This window comes from Podarcis erhardii (assembly GCF_964252035.2).
Source record: "Podarcis erhardii genome assembly, chromosome: 2".
Lineage (NCBI taxonomy): Eukaryota > Metazoa > Chordata > Lepidosauria > Squamata > Lacertidae > Podarcis > Podarcis erhardii.
In genome coordinates, this window is record NC_138498.1 from 62,928,929 (window position 1) to 62,951,542 (window position 22,614).

Here is a 22,614-nt window from a genome sequence, read left to right on the forward strand (position 1 = left end):
AGTAACAATTATTTTTATGTGCCAGCAAGTTTTGGGAGTCATCAGTGAGCTCTGAGGTGGCCAGCCCAGTTTGCCTCTCAGAAACTCTGCTCCAACATGATGGTTTCTAAACAGTATCTGTCATAACCAAGCTGTGAATTCCTGTCTGAAGCAAGAACTTACTATCTTTGGTAAGGGTGAGGACTAACCTGTGGTCTTACGGACGTTGTTGAATTTCAGATTGTTTTGGAGCTTCTCTTTCCCCCCTCCTTAAGGTTTTTTATCAACTTTTTCCTTTGCTTGAACCTTTGCTTGCATGTGGCTGCCTTATACAATACATTTAACTTAATGTCTTCTGTGTGGCTACAACTCTCCAATATCTCAGGCAAAGCAGGACCTTCCTCCATGCAAAATGGCTGTACTTTGTGCTCCAGTTGGAAACCACAATGCTGCTTTTATTTATGCCTCAGTAGTGAGCTTCAGTGCCTGTGGGAAGGCAGCCTTTGATTTGGTCAAAAACTATTTTGCACCCTTTCACTTGCATTTGTGCATAGTGCTATCCGTCACAGGGACCCTACTACCATTGTGAGTTCCCTAATGGATCACATGGAGAATACCTGTGATAAAGGAGGAGAGCATGCAAGTTTGACGACGTTAAGGGCCAGTGTGTTAAATAGGTTACTGTGTTAGAGGAAGTATCTGTAGGTTTTGGTTTAAATAGAAATCCTCCCCATTGCAAAATCCGTCTTAGCTGTGTCTGTACAGAAAGCATGTCTTACTTTTAATAGCCTTATAAAATCACGCTTTGCCTTTGACTTTCCTAATTAATGAAAGAGCCAGTAAAATAAAACATGCAACTTTAAGTTGAATTAAAATTTTACAGTGCACATTTTAATATATATATTTTATATAGATATACTTAAAAATCAAATGTATCCAATAATAAAAAATACAGCACATTAAAGTAGTATAACGCATTCCAGTGTATAGCTAGAGACATTGGGTTTTTTTGTTTTAAATTACTCTAATCCCTACCATTTGAGGACTGGCCTACATGGTTTATTTTTCTCCAAAATTCACACCAACCAGTAAATAACAGATATGGATTTAAAAGGATGGACTTTAGCACTCATTCTCAAGGCATGAAGACACTGGAGACTTCGACAGGAACTCTTATTGTATGAAGGGCACATGTACAACCCTGGCAGGCACAGTGTGGTTTTTCATTTCCCTGCCATTCTGTTCCCTCCATACATCCCTTCCCTCCCACCCCAGACCAGTTACCCCTCATATTTAATCCTCAGCTTTAGTCTGGAGCAACTGCTTTTACTTACACACATGGGACCGGAGGTGCAGTCTGCTTTGCTCCCAAGATGCATCAGTGCTTTGCTTGACAGTTGAGCTGCCCTCGCAGTTAGCCTTCATAGTCCTTAAACCCGTATTTCTAAATGCACCCTTTAGTGATACATTCAGGAATCAACACCCAAGGGGCCAGGGGTGGGGGTGGGGGGGAAGAGGAAGAGGCATGGGAATAGTGTGTGGTCCTTGCTCAAAGGAAGGGGGGAGAACAAATCTTTTACACAGAAAGTTAGTCTCCAAGGTCCTCTTTTTGTAGCTGCAGAAGCAGCTGGATCCAAGATAGGCCAGCACTAGTGCTTCATTTTTTAAATACAGTCCAGCACCTGTGCATGAAAAAATGCTTCGCTTCTCCTCCCAGTAAATGTGGTCCAGAAACCCTTAAGGCCCTGCCAAGTTTCACCACCAACATTTTCTTCCTGTTCTGGGAGCAGCAGGTGCCCTTCAGCAGGCACCTTTGACTAGGCTGCTCCTATTCTGCTGTGTCTGCAGTTTCATAGACAAGAGGAAGAAGAGGGGAAGAGCTGACAGCCATGTTGTGCATTATCCCTGGGTCTTGAAGTTCAATCAGCTTTCTTCAGGAATATCTGGAAGTACATGGGATTAGCAAAACAACAGAAAAAGGTCAGAGCTGGGCAAATCTGTTTTTCTCCTCTAGAATATTGCCCTATTAATTAATGCCAAGTGCAAGTGAAAAGAGTTTTGTCTCTTCTGGACAACCATACCTGAAGCAAATCACAGCATGAAATCTCTGTCGGAAATGGGGAGGGATTTCACAGTTAAGACATAAAATCACAGCTGCAGGCGGATGCAACTGCTGTCTAGAGGATCTGACTAAAGGTAAAGGGATCCCTAACCATTAGGTCCAGTCGCGGATGACTCTGGGGTTGCGGCGCTCATCTCGCTTTATTGGCCAAGGGAGCCGGCGTACAGCTTCTGGGTCATGTGGCCAGCATGACTAAGCCACTTCTGGCGAACCAGAGCAGCGCACGGAAATGCCGTTTACCTTCCCGCCAGAGCGGTACCTATTTATCTACATGCACTTTGACGTGCTTTCGAACTGCTAGGTGGGCAGGAGAAGGAGCCGAGCAACGGGAGCTCACCCTGTCGCGGGGATTCGAACCACTGACCTTCTGATCGGCAAGCCCTAGGTTCTGTGGTTTAACCCACAGCGCCATTTGCGTCCCTAGAGGATCTGACTACCAAGCTTCTATTTCACCAACTCAGTTTGCATCACCTCACAAGCCCCATGCAACAACCAAATAAGCAAACCACTCCTGTTCACCTGAGCACCAAAGTGTGTTTTATCTTCTAAGCAACATACATTCTCCTTTCTGGCTTTGGGAGGTAGGTCTCTTGAGTTGTGGGGGGTGGGGGGCAGCTCCTGCGAAGGTGGTTGTCAGGAAGCTAAGCCTGTCTCTGTGGAGGACTGTGGTCAATTACTGTGGTTACTTACCGAATGAATGCCTGGGGAAAGACCCAGAGAATCCCCGGCAGGCTGCATTGCCAACTGTGCTCAGCCCCTGGCATTACAAGCCACAATTTTAAAATTCTCCACTGTGCCCCAGATAGAATTGTCTGGGGCATTGCAGGCAATGGCCCTAAACGGGCACTGTATCTCTCAAGAACTTGCTTTCCCTGTCCCGCCTAGACAGATCAGTTGGCGGAAAGGTTAAGTGGGAGCTGCTGTAACCACCACCCTTATAAAGGGAGTTTTTCCCAGGAAAACACATTACCTCGCTCAAGATGATCCATACGGGAGAGTCAGTCTGGATGGTTAGCCGTATTGCTTCCAGAGGCCCAAAGGAAGGGTCCACTTCTCCTTCAGCAATGCCCTTTGAAAAAGTGCCTGCACAATGGACGAAGGAAAAAATACTTCAGGACAACTCTCAGTTCCTCTTAGTGGCAGCAACACCACTGCACGCTCAGCTCTCCATGGTGAAACGGGGTCATTTCTGCAGGCTGGCTCCAGCATATGCAGTCATGCCTAGAAATGTCATGGCATGCACTGGAGCCTCTGTGCTCAAACAAAGGGGCGCTGCTTGCAATGTGAGATGCAGTCGGTCATGGTAACTGCTGTGGCTCCTAAGCCACCACCTCCCTCTTTCAGAGAAGTCAGTGGAGCTACCTAAAACGGACTCCTCTTTTCAGTTTACGTGACTGGCTGTAGAGGAGCGTGCTCATGAGGAAACATTTCCTACCCACTGTTCTACAAGCTGACCCGGTTTATAAAAACCACGCCTTGTGTGAAATCGCATGACTGGATTTTCAAGTGATGAGCATGTCACACAATATTATTGCCCTACTTCCTGTAGGGTTACTCTCTGTCATGGGCCACTTATCACCCAAATATGTACGGCAAGCCTGGCGTGGTCATGTTAACATTAAAATGCCACATGACACACATCTGAATATTTAGTGATGACCAAGTGATGAACCTCCTGCTAGCTCAGTGTAGATGTTTCAAATGCAGGCAGCCTCCTGGGTTTGGCTCCCCTCCTGCCTAATTTTTACACACTGACCTCTTCCCTTTTTAACAGAGCTAACAAACATGTAGTATTAAGAATGACTTTGTGAATGAGTTATGCCCTGTAGACACACAAAGGTTTTTTTCTGAAAGAAAATACCATATTGCCCAAGAGGAAGGATGTGGCTATTGACATCTGTTTTAAAAAGAGTTCTTGAGAAATCTTAATACATTACATGATGAGGGGGCACAATGTTTGATCTCCATACTAGAAGTCCCCAAATAATAGCTTTCTGGAGGTGGAAGCAACATCCAAACATGACAGTTACAGACCACCAAACAATATCACTACACTAAGTTGTGGTGTGAATGGCTGCAAACGTCAAATCTTCTCTCCCCTGAAGAAACTTAAAAGACTACAGTAGTAGCTCGTTTTGCGACCGGGATCCATTCCGGAGCCCCGGTCGCTGGCCGAAAAGGATGCTGGACAAGGTGCCGCATCTGCGCATGGAGCGGTTTGCACTTCTTCGCATGTGGCAAACCCGGAAGTAACCTGCTCTGGTACTTCTGGGTTTGCTGTGGACATTCGACGGAACAGGCGCTCGGTGAGGCGGATGCTAGACGAGATACCACTGTATTTAGTTCCATGTCTTTATGCTTTGCAAAGCTGCAGCTGTCCAGTAGGTGGCACTGCTTTATCGTATATTATAATCTCTCACTCTCAAGTCTCTCTCTCACACAAATAGTGAATTCATTCTCTGTGTACCGATCCTTATGTAATGAAAATGGCACTATCCGTAACATAAAGGGGGTGCCCCTACACACACATGCAACATCCCATCTAAGATGGCACATGGAGAGTGCCAGTTGTCAGTGCTATTTTTTCTAGAAAAAGAGGTGCCAGAACTGAGTTCTGGTGAGTTCCTGCTGAAAAAAGCATTGCTTGTTGTTGATGTAAATGGAAATCTGGAGGGAGGAGGAAAGGAAAGGAGTGTCCTCAAAGGCCATTAGGAATCCTAGGAAAATAAGAGCCTGCAGGACCCAGGACCCATCTAGTCCAGCATCCTGTTCTCACAGGGGCCAATCACATACCTGTGTGAAACTTGCAAGCTGGACATGAGAGCAACACCACTCTGCCCGTCTGCATTACCCAAAAAGTGGTAATCAGAGGCACACTGCCTCCAACAGTGAAGGTAGAATATAACCATCATGTCTATTAGCCACTGATAGCCTTGCCCTCCATTAATTTGTCTAATCTTTTAAAGACATCCAAGTTGATGGCTATTACTGCCTCCTATGGCAGTGAGTTCCATAGTTCACTAGGCACTGTGTGAACAAGGACTTTCTTTCATCTGTCCCAACTCTTCCAACATTCAGCTTCATCAAATTTCCATGAGTTCTGGTGTTAGGAAAGAGGGAGAAACACTTTTCTATATCCACTTTCTCCATGCCATGCATAATTTTACAAACTTCTACCATGTCCCCTTTCACTTGCACTTTCTAACACTTTGTGTTCTTTGTGTATACTCTCTTGCCATAAGCCTGCAAATCAGAGTCAGTATTGTGTTATATGGCTGAGGCTGAGAGAAGAGCAGTTTGCCAAAATGACAGGTGGTATTTGATGGAGGGATTTCTCAGTTTGTAGCACAATCTCCTAGTTGCTATGCTTTATTTGCAGGGCTCTAATCCTTATAGTTAAAGCTATGGTTTTCCTTAAAGCTATGGTTTTCCCAGTAGTGATGTATGGAAGTAGTGATGTAAAGAAGGCTGATTGCCGAAGAATTGATGCTTTTGAATTATGGTGCTGGAGGAGACTCTTGAGGGTCCCATGGACTGCAAGAAGATCAAACCTATCCATTCTGAAGGAAATCAGCCCTGAGTGCTCACTGGAAGGACAGATCCTGAAGCTGAGACTCCAATACTTTGGCCACCTCATGAGAAGAGAAGACCCTGGAAAAGACCCTGATGCTGGGAAAGATGGAGGGCACAAGGAGAAGGGGATGACAGAGGACGAGATGGTTGGACAGTGTTCTCGAAGCTACGAACATGAGTCTGACCAAACTGTGGGAGGCAGTGGAAGACAGGAGTGCCTGGCGTGCTCTGGTCCATGGGGTCACGAAGAGTCGGACACGACTAAATGACCAAACAACAACAAATCCTCATAGACACTGCTACCTGTTACCATAAAGAAGCAATGCAGAAGCAAGTGGCAGCTAAGCCAGCTGCAGGTGGCTGGAAAGCCAGACAGGATGTTTGTGACTGTTACCATGGCAAGAAAGGGGCAGTCCATTCTCCGTATTGAGCACCGGATGTTAGCTCAGTGTGTGTCATATGACCTGTACAGGATGTACATGGGTGGAGTTTATACTCTCTCTGCTGTTGTTTGTGAAGAGTGCAGACATCTTTATCTGTATGGCTGCTAAAGACAGAAATAAAAGCATGTAGATACATTTCTGTCTGAGTCTATTTCCCCTCCCTGGGGAAGCAGGGAGGAGGGAGAAGCAATGGTGTGTTTTTCTCACAGTCTGGGAAAAATCGTCGATACAGACCTCGTCTGTTTAACCTGCCGGGAGTCGCAGGGAGAGGTCAAAAGGAATTCAGCCGGTGCCTGGAGAGGTAGGCACATTCCTCTGACCGAGGAGTTCATAATGTAAGAGCCACTTTATTCCTGGCATCTTGTACTTTGGCACAAAAACCAGAAAAAACATACATGTGAATCTTCTGACACACACACAAAATCACAGGCCTTTTACCTGCTACCTGATCCCTGCTAACTGGTGATGCAAGGACTGAACCTGGTGCCTTTTACATGCAAGGCATAAGCTTGTATATACATACAACACAGTGCTTTGATTTACCCCAATGACAATTGTGAAGGACACAAACTTTCATGCAAACAATTTGTTAGTTTCATCTGAATGTTAATTTATTGCTTCCAGGCATTTTTGTAGTTGCATATGTTCCTGTAACTCTACAAAACTATTAAATAAACAAATTGTTCTTAGCACTGTGCATAGAAGTGGCATCTGGCAGCGGCGGAGCATATGGCTGCACTGCCCAGGGCAGGCGCACTCCTGAGGGGGGCGTGGCACGGAGGGTGCCCTCCCAGGCGCAGGATAGCCACTCGGGTGCCCTGCAGCCAGGGGTGGAGCAAGCCACCCATGGCAGACATTCAGCGCGCCACCTGCCTGTGACTCCCAAGCCTCCCCCAAGCTGTCAAAATGAAGGGGGAAGGGGGGGAATGCCTCCAGCAAAGCAGCGCAGCTCCCCCCTTACCCTGACGGCTCAGGGTAGAATTGGGAGTCACAGGTGGGTGGCATGCCAAATGTCACCCCCCTCAGTGAGGGCACCCAGGGCGGTCCGTCCTCATTGCCCCCCCCCCTTCCTACGTCCCTGGCATCTCTGGTAAAGGACTGTCCCCACTTCTGCACATTTGAAGGGGAAACAGTTATTGATCGACAGATTTGCCCTTGCTAACTGAAGATATGTATGGATATGATGTACTCTTGAAATCTATGCCTGCATTAAATGAGCAGCCATCTTAAAAGCAGCAGGGAATAATCTTGCCACTCTCTTTCTGCTATCCCAGCCATTACCATGCATTGCCTCTTTTTCCTCTTCAACATCTCCCAAATCAATTATTTTCTCTCTGCTAAAATTATCATTTGCGACCAGTTCCTGTCTCTCCAAGTCTACTGTAACTTCTTGTCCTGATCAATATGCCTGCAGTCTTTCCTTTCTCGTGTCAACTAGAAACACCTTTGGTAAAATTTCTCCACCCACCTGTCACACCCTGTGCAATCCTGTCACCTCTCTCCTCAAGTCAACGCTGGTACCCTGCTGTTTTGCACTTCAAATCCAAGCTTCTAGCTCTGGCATGGAATGCAGACTCTCTTATTTGCCTCTGCTTCTCTCCTTGCTTTCCCTGTTTTGCACAAGGACATTGTGACATCATCCCACTTTGGCTGCCCTCTCCTGCTGCAGCTATCATGGAGTTTCCTAGGCCTAGCACTTCCTGTCTTATCCAGCTAGTCACCTCCTCTGCCTTCAAAAGTCCACCAAATTCTGCAAAGCCTTTCCTGCGCTGCTAGAGTCTCCATTTTTCCTGCCACCACTTAAACTCTTTCCACTCTCAACTTCTTTCTCTTAACGTTCCCCAAAGGCCACTTCGATGAGACTTTAAATTACAAGTGAGCAGTGGCCAGGAAAGGACTCAAGGGCATTTTAAAGAGACAGACAACTAAATATACATATGGACTTAGTTCACACTGAGCTGTATAGCACATGTATTTTGTGCTCATAAATCATATTCAAATTCCAAAACAGCCTGTTTTCAAGAGGACTGCAAACCCTCTGGGCTGGGCATATGCAGATCACAGCTTCATAAATGGGGTTTGAAGGCACAGCAAAACCAAACAGCTAATGCACTTTGGGTGAAGACATACCTCTGGTGTACACAGAAATGTGCAAATATGACTTGGAAAAGTGGCAGGGAAGAATGACTTTGCTATATTTTAAGCCACTAATGTGTACGCAGCCTCAGACTTGGTGCTAAATGAGGCTTAAGCCATTTTGGCAACAAGAATGTGCAGATTGCTTACAAGGAGCAGCTATGATACTTGCTCAGCTATAGCTTGTGCCTCTCAACAATCAAGGAATTCTCTGATTCACACAAGGTAACTGCATAAGCTGAGGACCACTTCTGATGTTACAGCTCCTGCTCCCTTTTGCTTATTCCCTGGAGGTATTGAAACTTTTTAGATACAAAACATCCCTCTTCCATGTCCTCCTTCCCCCAAACCCAGACACACAGACGCCCAGTGAGATCTGAAAGTTACTGGGGCCAGAAGTACGTAATCTTAAGTCCAAACCCTAGCATAGTTTTCGACTTGTTAAAAAAGCAAAAACAACAGGTAGCAAATCAACCATGACACAGCTACTGGCTGGCACATGTGGAAAGTGCTCAGTGTAGGGTTTCAGAGTAGGGTTTCAGACCCACAAGATACCATTCCTACAGGCAGGAAGATGTAAACCTGTAACCATTTGCTCCCCTAGTTCCTGCAATTGTTTTCAGAAAGCAAGTAGGCAGAAGAGATGATGCTGGAAGCTGCCCAGAAAGAGCAGCAGGATGAGTGCCAAAGCTCCAATCATAAAAAGACACCACATGAGAACAGGCTCCACTGATTCCACATATCAATGTGCTTAAGAAGAGAACTAAAGAGAAAACACTTTTCATTTCATTTCTTTTTTTACTGCCCCAAAGAACAATTTGAGATTAACTGTATAATCAAGCTGTTCTTTCTGTCCTTCAGGTTTATCCGTACTTCTTGACCTCTGCAGTGTTGTCAACATTTGCATTTGCACAGTGTTAGCCGAGAAAATCCACCTCAGCAAAGTCTTTAAAATGAAGACATATGCAAATTCTATTCCTTGGGAAAATGACAAAAATGTCATGTGTGTTCTGAGTGAATGACTTTCACTCTAAATTCCAGGTCAATGGTGGGGTGGGGGATGCTAATTAATTCAAGATAAGCTTGTCTCCCACCCCTGAAACCTTCCATGCAATCACTCTCTGCGTAATTGTGTTATCTGAACAGCAACATACCACAGGGCATTATCCACAACCAGCAGGCTGCTGTTTGCCTTGAACCAGCAATTTACCTATCTGTATGTAGCCGTCAGATGTCCTGTGGTACTTGAATGCTGTTGCTCTTCCCTCCTGCAGGGCTTCCTTATCTGACTGGAGACTCTGCGCAGGAAAAGAGACAATCTTTGCAAAAAGCCAGCAAGAAGGATTTAGGCAGCCTGCTGCGGGTACAGTTTAAACCACTATGGTCATAAAACATCAGGCAATGTTTACTTTTTCAGAGACACAGAATTACTCTAGCATACCGGGTTGCTGGAAGACCTTCTCTATGCTTTCAAGGACCCCCCCTCCCCCCAAAAAAGTCTATTAAAATATAAATCCTTGTAAGGACTACCTTTTTCCTGCCACAGGTAGTGTACTTTAAATAGAGAATGAATAAGCAGCCTTGCTCCTAGGTTTCGGAATAATGCCTCAGGAATTAGAATTAGAATTCAGATTAGGTGGCACAGGCTTCTCAGAAGCTTCCACTGCTAAGCCCATTGACCCCATACATATTCTTCTCATGGTATCCAACCACAAAGTAACAAAAATCTGGATTATAATCTCCTAAACCTTGGTCTCCCCCCCCCCTCACCTGAACTATGGTAAGCTCAGTAAACTTACGTCAAAAGGTAACACTTCCACAGTTGTGTTGAAGAGCTTGTCTTCAGGGTGTTCAATATTGCCACTGCGAAAGAAAAACCTGTGGGGCAGGAACCAGCAATGAATGCACAGCTTCATGGGGGATGTAACACAGAAGGACCCCACCAGGCATAAACTCACCCAAAAGGGGCCTCTCTTTCCACAGAAAGCCGCATTTGAGAGAAAGATGGCTCTAAGTGCACAAACAACTAATTATGGATTGATTGTTTGATTGCGCTTGCAAATTAAGCACTCCAGTAAGAAGTGCAATTATCTACTCCTGTGATGAGAACAGTTCACTATTCAGTGATACCAAGCTGGAAAAGTAAGAAGTGACTCCTTGTGCTTCCTGAACGGATTCTGGGAAGGATAAAGCCACACAGACAAGACATTCCCATGTTAACAAATCAAGAGGGAGTGGCAGAGAGAGAGGGAGAACACCCACCCACCCCGGACACTAAATGTTCAGGGAAATTTAACAGACAAACAAATGGACTTCTACATACAACATTCAATTTCCCCCATAATTCCTGCACATGATTTAAGTTGTAGACCAGGGGCCAGATTCAGTTTATGAGTTCTGCTAGTAGAAGCCAGTGCAAGAATCTTCTGCTAGCACAATAGGACTTTTTGCCCTCACCTCCCACCGCCTTCCTAAATTGTCTGGAGTGTGTGTGTTAGGGGAACCCCTAGACCAGCACATGGGGGAAGGAGAAGGGAGATCATTCTGTCTGGCAAGCTGACGCAATAAACTCAGCACTACGTTGAATTCCTCCCCTGGAATGGCAACTTGTGGCCCTCCAGAGCCCGGTGGACCACAAAAGCCCTGCTTGGCCTATCATTACGCTCTCAGAGGGGCCAGCCCAATGCATATGGGAAGCTCACAAGCAAGACATGCGTGCAACAGAATTCTCCCACTCATGAGCCTCATATCAATGGCTGGGACTGATGGGATTTGGAGTCTAGTTACATCTGGAGAGTCACAGGTTCCTCATTCCTAGATGAATATTTCTTAGTGGTATCAAAATGAGGCAAAACCTCAGTCATAGAGCCACTAAAGGGAGGAAACACACAGAGACAGGCTGAACTTTCATGAAAGCTCTACACATGATTCACAATGGTATCAGAACCAAAAACTAACAAACCTTATTAAGCATACCCTGTTAGAAAGCAGGATGGGGTCTAGGTGACTTGGGCACCACTGAGACTTGGGTAGATTTCCCTTTGTAACTGAAAAAGCCAATTAATTTCATCCGTGCTTTAGCTTACTATCTGTAAGGCTGTGCAGGCAGAACTGAAAGCTAAAAGGCCGTATGTGGGAGAAGCAGGGTGATGAGTGGATGAGATGCAACCTGCCTTTCAGATGAACTCTTGTTCTACCACAGGGGAGAGGGGATGAGTGACTTTTAAATGTCAAGCTAATCTTCCCCCACAAATCTCCATATACTCACCGTTCAATGCGTAGGGGCTTAAAGAAGCGAAAGCGTATGAAGTCACCCGCCGTGGGGGTAAATGCCCAAAAGAAATCTTCCCTCAGATACGCTTTCTCTAAGGAGAAGTGCTGGTAGGTTTTCAGACTGGTGCTAACTTCTGCAGGAGGGTTGACGTGTTCTTTTCGAAGTGCTTGCTTCCCAAAATCTTTGTCCTCAACATGCAAGGTAAAAGCAAAACAATTTAAACTATATAAAACTGTGTTTCCTACTCCCATTGCACTTTTATGGAAATACTGCTATTCAGTAGTGGGGCTGCTTTAATTAAGGGGGCTTTAAATCTTTCTTCCCTGGCCTCACTCTCTTTCTGTATCCCCTGAGCCAATGAACATCATTACCATCCAGGCTGCTGTTTGGGCTTCAAAAAACCTTAGCTTTATCTCTGTTCTCTCCTTTATCTCTGCTTTGCTCCCTCTATATATTCAGTCCATCACCAAAGTCATGTCAGTTCTGCCTGCACATGGTGAAAATACACCCCAGCAAGAAACTCTGGTTCACAATCCAGTCATTTCCTGCCTTTGTATCTTTTCCTTGCTGGGCTTCTGTTGTCACTGCTCAGGACCCTCATTTCTATCATTCATCTCTCTCATCACTCCAGTCTCTCAGACGATGTGATGCCTCTCTTTAAATATCAGCACTGGCCTCCTGTCCACCCTGGGATCCAGCACAAACCCCTCACTCTTATCTTCAAAAGCACTCCATGGCCTTGGCTCTCCTTTCCACACTTGTATGTCAATGTATCCCTGACTAAGACTGTTTATTATTATTTTTGTTTAGAAAAAATATATAATCCTCTTAATCAAAAATAAACAAATCTTTAAGGGGTATACATAAAGCAATGAGAAACAGACAAATAAGCAAATATTAGTTTGCATAACTGTTGCTCTTTAAACTCCCTCCCTCCCACCCCATCCCAACTTTTGTCTGCCCTTTCTCTCACATTGCCCCACATGCCTGGAACTCCCTTCCAAGAACACCTATGCAACACTGATTGCCCTTCTCTCTCTGTCTTCAAATCTATCCTCAAAACTCCCTATTTCTGTGATGCCTCTGGCAATACCCCTCTCTCCTGAGTCCTCTCCTTGAGAAAGGGTGGGAAAAAAAGAAAGAAAGAAAGAAAGAAAGAAAGAAAGAAAGAAAGAAAGAAAGAAAGAAAGAAAGAGAGAGAGAGAGGGGGGGGACTTAAGAGAACCAAAATCTGTATGAAGTAAGAGAGAGAGAGAGAGAGAAACGTAAGAATCCTAGAACTGGATCTTTAGATTATAGTTTTGGTAGAGCTCACTGAAACTAGTACAACTCTCGAATGTGTTGTGATGCCCAAGTTTTACAGTCAAACGTTTGCATGGAGTTCCTGTCCTCTGCCCAGACTCACTTTCCAAAGAACACTGCTGATATGAGGCTTTTAAAGCTGCTGCAACACATAGCTACTGAACGCTGCCTAGCAGCTATTAATCAGAGTTGATACCTGCCATGCTCCAGTTCCCTTGGCTCCTGACCCCGATGCCTCGCCTTTGCTTCCAAGCCATTAACAATTTCTTTCATACTCTATCAGTGAAGCATCCACTCCTTCTCTGCAGAAGAAGCACAACTGACCTCTCTTCCCTAGGGAAGGCACCTGCATTTGAAAGCACCTGCTTTCCCTGCCTAAACTGCTACACATATTTGAAAACTTATCACATTTTACATATAAATTTGCCCAACGCGTAGGGATGCAGTTTCCCAGTGCTAGGACGTCACATACTCACTTTCAGCTTCTGTATTTTACCAGCGAGGGAGGAGTGGGTTCCTACGTGCTGGAAGAGTGAGGGCTTGAAGCGTATCCTCAGGTTTGCCTTCTGTCTGTCACAGTGTTTCTAAAATAATAATATATATAAAAATCAAGATTTGTGCTTCCCACTTTCAGTCAAGTTTGCCATTTGGGACACAATTACTTTTCACCTGTAAGTGTGAAAGAAGTGGTTTCAAAGAAGGCATGTCCAAACCACACTTAAGCTGCTATTGCCTTCATCACCCTAAGGCTGTGTACACACAAGGGGTGGGATTCAGCTAATGAGTCCCACTTGAGCAGGGGTAGGCAACCTAAGGCCCGGGGGCCAGATGCGGCCCAATTGTCTTCTAAATCCAGCCTGTGGATGGTCTGGGAATCAGAGTGTTTTTACATGATTAGAATGTGTCCTTTTATTTAAAATGCATCTCTGGGTTATTTGTGGGGCATAGGAATTCATTCCTTTCCCCCAAAAAAATATAGTCCGGCCCACCACGTGGTCTGAGGGACGGTGGACCGGCCCACGGCTGAAAAAGGTTGCTGACCCCTGCACTAGAAGAAGCCAGCACAAGTGCTCCTGCTAGCACAACAGGGCTTTTCTCCTGTAATCCTCCAGAAATGGGCTCTGGGGCATGTTGAGACAACCCCAGAAGAGTGGAGCAGAGGAAGAGACCGAGAGTATTTTTCCATGTGGCAAGCTGAAATGATTGCGCTGACTACAAAACTGCCACTGCACTACAGTCGTACCTTGGTTTTCGAACAGCTTAGTTCTCAAATGTTTTGGCTGGTGATTGTTCTGGTTTGAAAACTATTTTTGGAAGCCGAACGTCTGGCAGGGTTTCTGTGGTTTCAAATGGCTGCAGGAGCTTCCTTCAGCCAATCAGAAGCCACAATTTAGTTTCCGAATGTTTTGGAAGTTGAGCGGACTTCCAGAATGGATTCCGTTTGACTTCCGAGGTATGACTGTAATTTGAATCCTTCCTATTACATTTAAAGCACATTAAAACACATTCTACCCCTCAAAGAATTCTTGGCCCTGTAGTTTACCCTACACAGAATTACAAACGACCATGCCCAGAATTCTTTGAGCGATAGAATGTGCTTTGAACATGCTTTAAAGGTATAGTGTGTACACTGCCTAAGTGTTGTGAAAGTATTTTGAATACATATTTGCTACCCTGAAAACAAATACCTCAGAATGCAGCAAATGTGTGTATAAAATGTTTCTGCCACACTTAAAACAGGTATGCTTTCATCTACACCAAAGTTGGTATGAAGGTCTAGTTCCAAGTGGACCACTATCTTCCCTTGACTGGTATTGCAACTTCTTAAAAATGTTTAAAAGATGATGGATATGGATTGAGATCAGCTGTCCAGCTCAATTCTGGTGTCACCACTAGTGAGACAGAATGAAGTACAGCTCAGGAATGTGTTCTTCAATGGGATTTCAACTGAGCCAGGCTGCTAGACTCAACTCTAAGGGAAGTGGATAGGTTAGTGTACTGTTGATCTCTAGCAACCTGCTAGAGTCAGGGAATGGGAAGGAGGCAGCCTTGGGCAGCAGGACGCTATGACCTTCTGGTTAGTGTAATCTCATGAATGTGTCGTTACTGTTAAATTAATTAACTAGCTGTCGGGATAAATCATGGGCCTTCCTCCCAACTTCATATGTTTGTATTCTTTGTTCATAAAACACTATTTTGCTGATGTTCATTGCAACTGTCTCATTTTGTCTCTACACAGCTAAGAGGAAACTGAGCCACCTTCTGTTTCTACCACCAGTTTGTAAAAGAGAAAATTTTGATCAACTCTAGAGTGGTACCAAGCAAATCTGCGGCACTTTTTCTTAAAAACAAAAAAATCCTCTGCCCAACTCTGTCACCTGGGAGAGTTTGAGAATACATTTGTGAATGAAAATATGCTGCACGTAGGAGACTTATGAAGAACAGAGACACATAGGCATGAAGGAGAAACTAAGCGCTGAGCAAATAAGCTTTTGAATTTGGCGCATGCACAGACTATTCTTTTACTTATAGTACTGTGAAAAGGAGGTATAATTTGCGCCTAATACCACTTTCACTTCTACCACCACCTTCCTAAAATACAAGATGCAAGTCTGAAGCTGTTTCTCTTGTCTACTCATTATCGACACTTCCTCCTCCGTCACTAGAGGCTTTTTTCTCTTTTAAAAGTCTGTAGGTGTATGCCGCTGAACCCTTGCGCCAATTCACCTTGTTAATTTCACTTGCTAATTTCTCTTAGAATAAGCTAAAGCTGCCTACTTAAGAATACTATTTTATTATCTTTTCCCAAGGTCATTCCCCACTGCCTTGCCCTGCCTCCCTTTCATGAGGCAAATGGCAAATGGGTGTATAAAAGGTGTGATTGCCTGATGCCAGCATTTATTAAGGAAAACATATTTAAAATCTTAGCCTGCAATTTTATGTGAAGGAAAACATGCAACCATTAGGAGGACTAGGACAGCAAAAGAGAAAGCAAAATGAAATCTGCCCAAACCACCATGTCACTCTCTGACCTTTTTTCAAGGCATCACCCACCCCTGCCCCATTTTTGTCCCCTACAAAAATTCTGTCTGTCACACGTTTGCATTCCCCCCCCATTTCTTGAGGTGTGACATACTTTATGGCTGGTCCCAAGAAGTGGTGGTCTGGATGTACATTCTTATCAATGTGAGGTGCTAAATTAATCTTTAGCTAGGAAATTATATAACAGAAAACAATAACAATAGAACTCACAAATCCCGCTGGGTAGGCCTTTTTAAGACCAAGAACTCTCACATTTTAGCAATGGCAGTCACCTGTGGTTCCACTGCCAATATAGCTGTCTACCTAATATGTGTAAGCCCTCTCTCTCACAGACACAGGTTGCTTCGCAAAACCATTTGTACTACCTGCAACACTTGGCATTGCAGTCATATTCCCTGAAGCCCTGCTCCAAGATAATCCCCTAATCCAGCTCTCATTACTTTAGAAAATTAAAAACCTGGCTCCACTCATGAGAGAATTCCTGAATGCAGCTAGCAAAGGGCTCCTTCCTGCCTGATGTTAAGTGGGACACAGCAGTCAAGAGTGGTTCCACTCTCTGCCTTGTGCCTTCTTATTGTTGTTACCGATGCAGCTAATGAAAGCAGCTACAGCGGGTGAACTCTAAAAGTTGGTTTTCAGACAAAAGGAAGAGATATTCAGATCAGGCAAAGCATTTCACCACTAAACCTCAGGTCAGGCAAACTTTCAATCAAGGAGACAAATCCTACAAGTTACCAATTTGATTCTACACAGCAGGATTTACAAGAGCAAGTCTGGTTTAAAAGACTGTTGTGCAGAGTTAATCAGGCAAGCAGCAGGAGTGGGAGCCAGAAATCTATGCTGGAACTAGGTTACATTTTAAAATAGACAATGATTTAGATGCTCTCAGGATCCCCTGGAAAGCATGCCAGGGGGCGGGAGGGGGGAATTTGGAAGGGGAAGGCAAGCGAAGGTGGATGCACAGTGACATTGAAACTATGTTCTAGTTCAAGGCCTTGAAAACAAGATAAACACCAGCAACACCTCATTATATTGACACAGAGCAAACCACAAGGCAGATCCCAGCCCAGGGAAAATCACTGTCCACCCAGCAAACCAGGTATTAGTCAGCCTCAGCTGCAGCGGAAGAAATATCTACTTACTTTTGGCAAGTAGATATTTCTTTCTGTGGCAACTGCTGGTCTTTCCTGAGCGCTAAGTGCTCAGGGGTGAGTGAACAAGCTTTGTTTGTTCCAGAAAAGGCTACGTGTGGGTGCGAAAGGTAGACTGGAACCAGGCAAGGAGATAGGCAGTAGCTGAGTCTTACTCTGGGTACTAAATGTTGTCTCTTAAGAATAAACAAACATTAAGTATGATATCACAAATGATTATCTTCTGACTACCTTGCATCCAGTTGCAAGAATTACTTCATCACCCAACTATTTGATGTGTTTTTATTGGAGAGAATTTTGCATCAAAGCAATGCAAACCAGCTCATCTCTCTCCAGTGCCAGGAACTCTCTTGTTTTGGGCAGCATCTCACAGCATACCAGAGGGAGGAGTTCTGTGGCTTGTAATAGCTTTTAGGAACCACAAATTGTATCCCCTCCAGCCAACACCCAGTATTCCTTAACATCTCCCCAAGTGATTCCATCCTTTACAGAATTCAGTTTTTAATTTAAAAGAGACTCAATATACCTTTAAAATGACCCACTGCAGAATCCCTGCATAATTTCAGTATCATTTCGTTAAAAGGCACATCTGCATAAGTTAGAAGGAGACCATTTCAACAAATTTGGGGTTAACTTACTGCATCTTTCTCTGGGTTGCAGACTTTTACCCAGAGGATATGATCCAGGAGCCAGTCTATGGGCTTGTCCTTATAGAACATGAGTATGAATTCCACAATAAGACTGAGATCCAAAGACTTGAACATCTTCCCTGAAAGTGTGGACAAGAGAGAAAAATTAGAAATGCATGTTGGATCAGAGAAACAACCCTTTCCTTGCCCTGGAGTACTCTCTACAGATGTGAACTTCTTTTTAAAAAGGCATTCAGCCTGCTGATGCTGAGCCAATTAGCAGAATCTAATACTGGCACACTGCTAGCCCCTTGCATATGGCCGTGCTCTTACAGACAACTCTTGACCAAGACTTTAGGCCAACTTCTATGTTCTCAGGGGCCAGTCTGTTCGCCAAACAGTGGTCTGCGGGCCAGAAGTACGTTTTGCTACATGTTCTGACATGTAGGAGGTCAGACACTGTAAATAAAGTTAATGCCTCATATCAGTGAGGGCTTTATAAGAGTGGACTGTATTTGCTCCGGCACAGCCTAAAATCAATATGTGCTATTCTGGGGAGAAATGTAGTATCGAAGCAGTGGTGGCTAACTTGTGGCCCTGCAGATGTTGCTGAACTATGACATCCATCATCCCTGATGACTGGCCACGCTCACTGCCTGGGGCTGGAGATGTAGCTCAGCAAGTTCTTCCTAATGTTTAGGTGGAATCTTTTTTCTTGTAGTTTGGATCCATTGCTCCGTGTCCGCTTCTCTGGAGCAGCAGAAAACAACCTTTCTCCCTCCTCTATGTGACATCCTTTTATATATTTGAACATGGCTATCATATCACCCCTTAACCTCCTCTTCTCCAGGCTAAACATGCCCAGCTCCCTTAGCCGTTCCTCATAAGGCATCGTTTCCAGGCCTTTGACCATTTTGGTTGCCCTCCTCTGGACACGTTCCAGTTTGTCAGTGTCCTTCTTGAACTGTGGTGCCCAGAATTGGACACAGTACTCCAGGTGAGGTCTGACCAGAGCAGAATACAGTGGCACTATTACTTCCCTTGATCTAGATGCTATACTCCTATTGATGCAGCCCAGAATTGCATTGGCTTTTTTAGCTGCCGCGTCACACTGTTGGCTCATGTCAAGTTTGAGGTCAACCAAGACTCCTAGATCCTTTTCACATGTACTGCTCTCAAGCCAGGTGTCACCCATCTTGTATTTGTGCCTCTCATTTTTTTTGCCCAAGTGCAATACTTTACATTTCTCCCTGTTAAAATTCATCTTGTTTGTTTTGGCCCAGTTCTCTAATCTGTCAAGGTCGTTTTGAAGTGTGATCCTGTCCTCTGGGGTGTTAGCCACCCCTCCCAGTTTGGTGTCATCTGCAAATTTGATCAGGATGCCCTTCTTAACCCAACCTTGATTAAGTTATAGAGAACCAGTGTGGAGTACCAGTTGGAGTGTTGAACTAGTACCTGGGAGATCAGGTTTCAAATACCTATTCAGCCATGAAGCCTACTGGGTGACCTTGGACCACTTACTCTCGCAGTCCAACCTACTTCACAGGGTTGTTGTGAGAAAAAAATGGGGAGGACAACTATGTAAGCCACCTTGAGCTCCTTGAAGGAAAGGTAAACTACTAATGAATTTATTATTATTATTATTATTATTATTATTATTATTATTATTATTTCTCCATGAGCCATGTCTGCTCTGCTCCTTAATTGGAATGGAGGTTTGACGCAACCTTTCCTGTTAGGCTTCATTCAAGGCCATCTCTCCAGTTCCTGATTCAGTTGCATTCAGTGCCCCCATATCCCTTGCAATATTGTTGCCACCCAAATAGTAGTGGTAGGAAAGATTGGTTTTTCCCCACCTGTAATCAGTGAAAGATCTCTGCTGTTTTAACATCATAGTAGTAGTAGTAGTAAATTTATATGCTGCTCATCTGACTCGGTTGCCCCAGCCACTCTGGGTGGCTATCAACAAATTAAAACACAGTAAGACATCAAACATTAAAAACTTCCCTGTACAGGGCTGCTTAACACCTCTCTCTTTCCATCTCCACAAGACAAGCATGCACATGAACCAGCTGCTCCTCCCAGCTAGTAACTAGAGCCTCTTAAGACGCTTGGCCTGTTTAACAAGCCACATCAATAAAACATTTGTGTCACACAAAAAAGCAAAGTGAAACTAGAGATGGCTGGCTTTGCTGTATGTTCTTTGTGTTCTGCGTTGAGTTTGGAGGAAGCCAGAGTGCAACTGTCACAACTTTTGTGTTCCATTTGTGCCAAAAGAAGCACAACTGAGAACATGGATGGTGCTTTTCTTTCTCTTGCAGGCAGAGTTAGGCACAGCACTGAAGCACACGCCTCTGGGAGAGGTTTCTCCTCTAAGCAAAATGCACCTGAAGGTGCTGTTGGTGCTATGTTGAAGGGAGCCTTACCAATAAACCCAAGCTGCGAGAACTCCAGGATCATCCATTCCTCTGATGGCTGCTGCAGAGCAAAGTTCTTCATTGTGCTGAGATAGTTTGGCTTGGCTACAATATCATCTTCCAGCTACAAAACAAACAGTGGGAGATGCCAGTGCTCGTGACAGATCATGCACTCTGCTGAAGAAAACCTCTACCCTACAACATGTCCAACAAGCAAAAATGGGAGGAAGAAACCTCTAGCCAGGGACAGGATTTTAATAAGGAAGACAAAACCTTCCAGCAGTTTCCTGTTTTTGTTAAACAAACTAAAATAATGAATAATATTCAATCAGTAATGGTCAATTAGCTCCAGGCATGCCAGCATTATACAATAAAAGACCTATTCCCATAATCAAACACGGATCTTGTTTTTCTAGCCATTGGAAGCAGGCAAACATTAGAAATAGACCCTGCTATCATAAGTCATGTTACATAACAAGGTACCAGCAGCAATATGCTGATTCCAGAGTTAGGCTACCAAGTCAAGACCACATAATGTCAAAGCTGAAATGCTTTTTTTAAAAAAACAAAAACCCATAATGCCCCATTCTACCACTCCAGCTAACTCAGGATATAGAACATATGAAGCTATCTGATACCGAGTCAGACCATTGATCCTTCTGGCTCAGTGCTGTCAACACAGGCCTGCAGCCAGGAGCCTGTCCCTGCCAGGAACTGAATCTGGGACCTTCTGCATTCAAAGCAAATGTTTTGCTCCCTTAACTATGGCCCTCCCTCAAATCTTGTGAAGGTTAAAGTGATCATTTCCCCGTCTAAATCTTAGCAAAATTCATCTGGCCAACTGCTGTTAGAACACCAAGGTCATACCCAAGAAAGGGTTAAAATTAACAGTTTTAATGCAACACATAAGAGCCAGATCAAAATAATGAACAACATGGTCTACTGTATGTACCCTCTCCCCTTCTAAAACACAGGCTCCCCACACATACTTTTGTGTTTTGATCAAGGACCCAGACAAAATGTTCCTTCCTGGGAGCAACAGAATCTATACTTTAGCCAATGTTTAACTTACCTGGACATAATAGATGCCTTTGGACTGTGCATACATCATTAGAAAGCAATAATCTAGGTTCTGTTTAGTCCTCCACCTATAAAATAGAGAAAGGCTATAATGGCACACAAGGCAGAAAGTTGTTCCATTGCTGGCAGGCAGCAGGTGCTTTTAATGGAGAAAAACACAAGTTCAGCAGGGAATTCAGAATCCGGTACACTCTCATTCTGAGACCATAATGAGTTCCAGATCTATTCTGAGTGCATAGCTATCATTCTAGCTTGGACCCTAGGTGATATTAGGACCCAACGACATCTGTTGTTATTCATGGGATTAGCAACGTGTAGTTTTAAAAATCTAAGTAACGGAACAGTCATGGGAGGCGGTTCAGTCCAGATTGTAACTGCAGCATGAGGAGAGGGGTGGGGAGTAAGAGATTTAACCCTTTGTCCCGGTTACAGTCTCTACTTTCATGGGGAAGGGCCATAGCTCATTGACAGAGCACCTGCTTTACATGCAAAAAGCTCCAGGTTCAATCCCTGGAGCCAGGCAGGGCTGGGAATGTCCTTGGTCTGAATTCCCAGAGAGCTGCTGCCACTCAGTGTAAGCAATATGAACCAACAACAGTCTTGAGTCTGCATAAGGCAGCTTTCTATCCAGCCCCCTTCTGGCTGCTATTTGCATTAAGAATTTTTTTCCCTGTGGGTGCCGGTGGGAGTTTCCTTCTTGATGCAAAGGGGAGGGGCCAACATCTGGATCAGAACTGCAGTGGGGGCAAAGGGTTGTGTCCCCCCACCCACCCTTTGCTGCGGGGGTTGCTTATGTTAAATTAAAAGAGCTGTCACATGATTAGCAATTGTGTGAATAATGGCACTAGCTCTAAGGCACATATTCCATTGGAGTCACAAGAAAAGAGAAACAGCGCTGTTCACAATTGGAGCAGCTTGCTCAGGCAAATACATTTTGGAAAAGAAGTACAGGCCATTCAACAGCCAACAACCTCTACTTGCTCCCTTTAAATGCCTGTTTTCTTCTCTTACAAAGCCATGGTGGTGGGGGGCGGGGCAGACGAACACAGAGTGCCAGTAGGTATCCAGTCAGCAGGCTCTCTCTTACCTGACCCTTTCCTTGGGGTCGCCAAAGGATTCCCGGAGGCGAGAGAAGTCTGGGTAGAAGTGTGGAGAAGGGGAAATAACTTCTAGAAGGCCAGAATGTATTTCATTGGGGAACCTGAGAGGGAGAAAAAAAGAAAGAAAGAAAGAAAGAAAGAAAGAAAGAAAGAAAGAAAGAAAGAGGTAAGGAAGAAGCTGTCACTTTTTGCAAAGAGGAGAATGCAACCCAACACTAGCGATTAATAGCCTGAAAATCATGGCACACCACAGGGCAGGACGACATTAAAAGCTCTGGGGAAGAAAACCTCCACAGGAACTACTGTGCTTTCAGGTCCTATTTTAAAACAGAAGAAACAGCAGCAGGGGGAATTGTTGCCATTTTG

The 22,614-nt window shown here is 44.5% G+C and overlaps 1 protein-coding gene across 1 annotated transcript in view; it reads right to left on the reverse strand.

Moving 5' to 3' along the window:
- Nucleotides 1–843: 843 nt before the first annotated feature.
- MGAT4B (alpha-1,3-mannosyl-glycoprotein 4-beta-N-acetylglucosaminyltransferase B) overlaps nt 844–22,614 on the reverse strand; it is a 77,509-nt gene continuing 55,738 nt past the window's right edge. Inside the window, exons 6-15 of the mRNA XM_081851437.1 lie at nt 22,236–22,349; nt 21,141–21,216; nt 20,078–20,192; nt 17,661–17,791; nt 13,306–13,413; nt 11,522–11,715; nt 10,053–10,131; nt 9,464–9,551; nt 3,072–3,184; nt 844–1,922 (exon numbers count right to left, since the gene is read on the reverse strand). Of these exons, the coding sequence (XP_081707563.1) occupies nt 1,899–1,922; nt 3,072–3,184; nt 9,464–9,551; nt 10,053–10,131; nt 11,522–11,715; nt 13,306–13,413; nt 17,661–17,791; nt 20,078–20,192; nt 21,141–21,216; nt 22,236–22,349 (1,042 nt within the window). The 3' untranslated portion in view covers nt 844–1,898. The remainder of the gene's footprint in view (nt 1,923–3,071; nt 3,185–9,463; nt 9,552–10,052; nt 10,132–11,521; nt 11,716–13,305; nt 13,414–17,660; nt 17,792–20,077; nt 20,193–21,140; nt 21,217–22,235; nt 22,350–22,614) is intronic.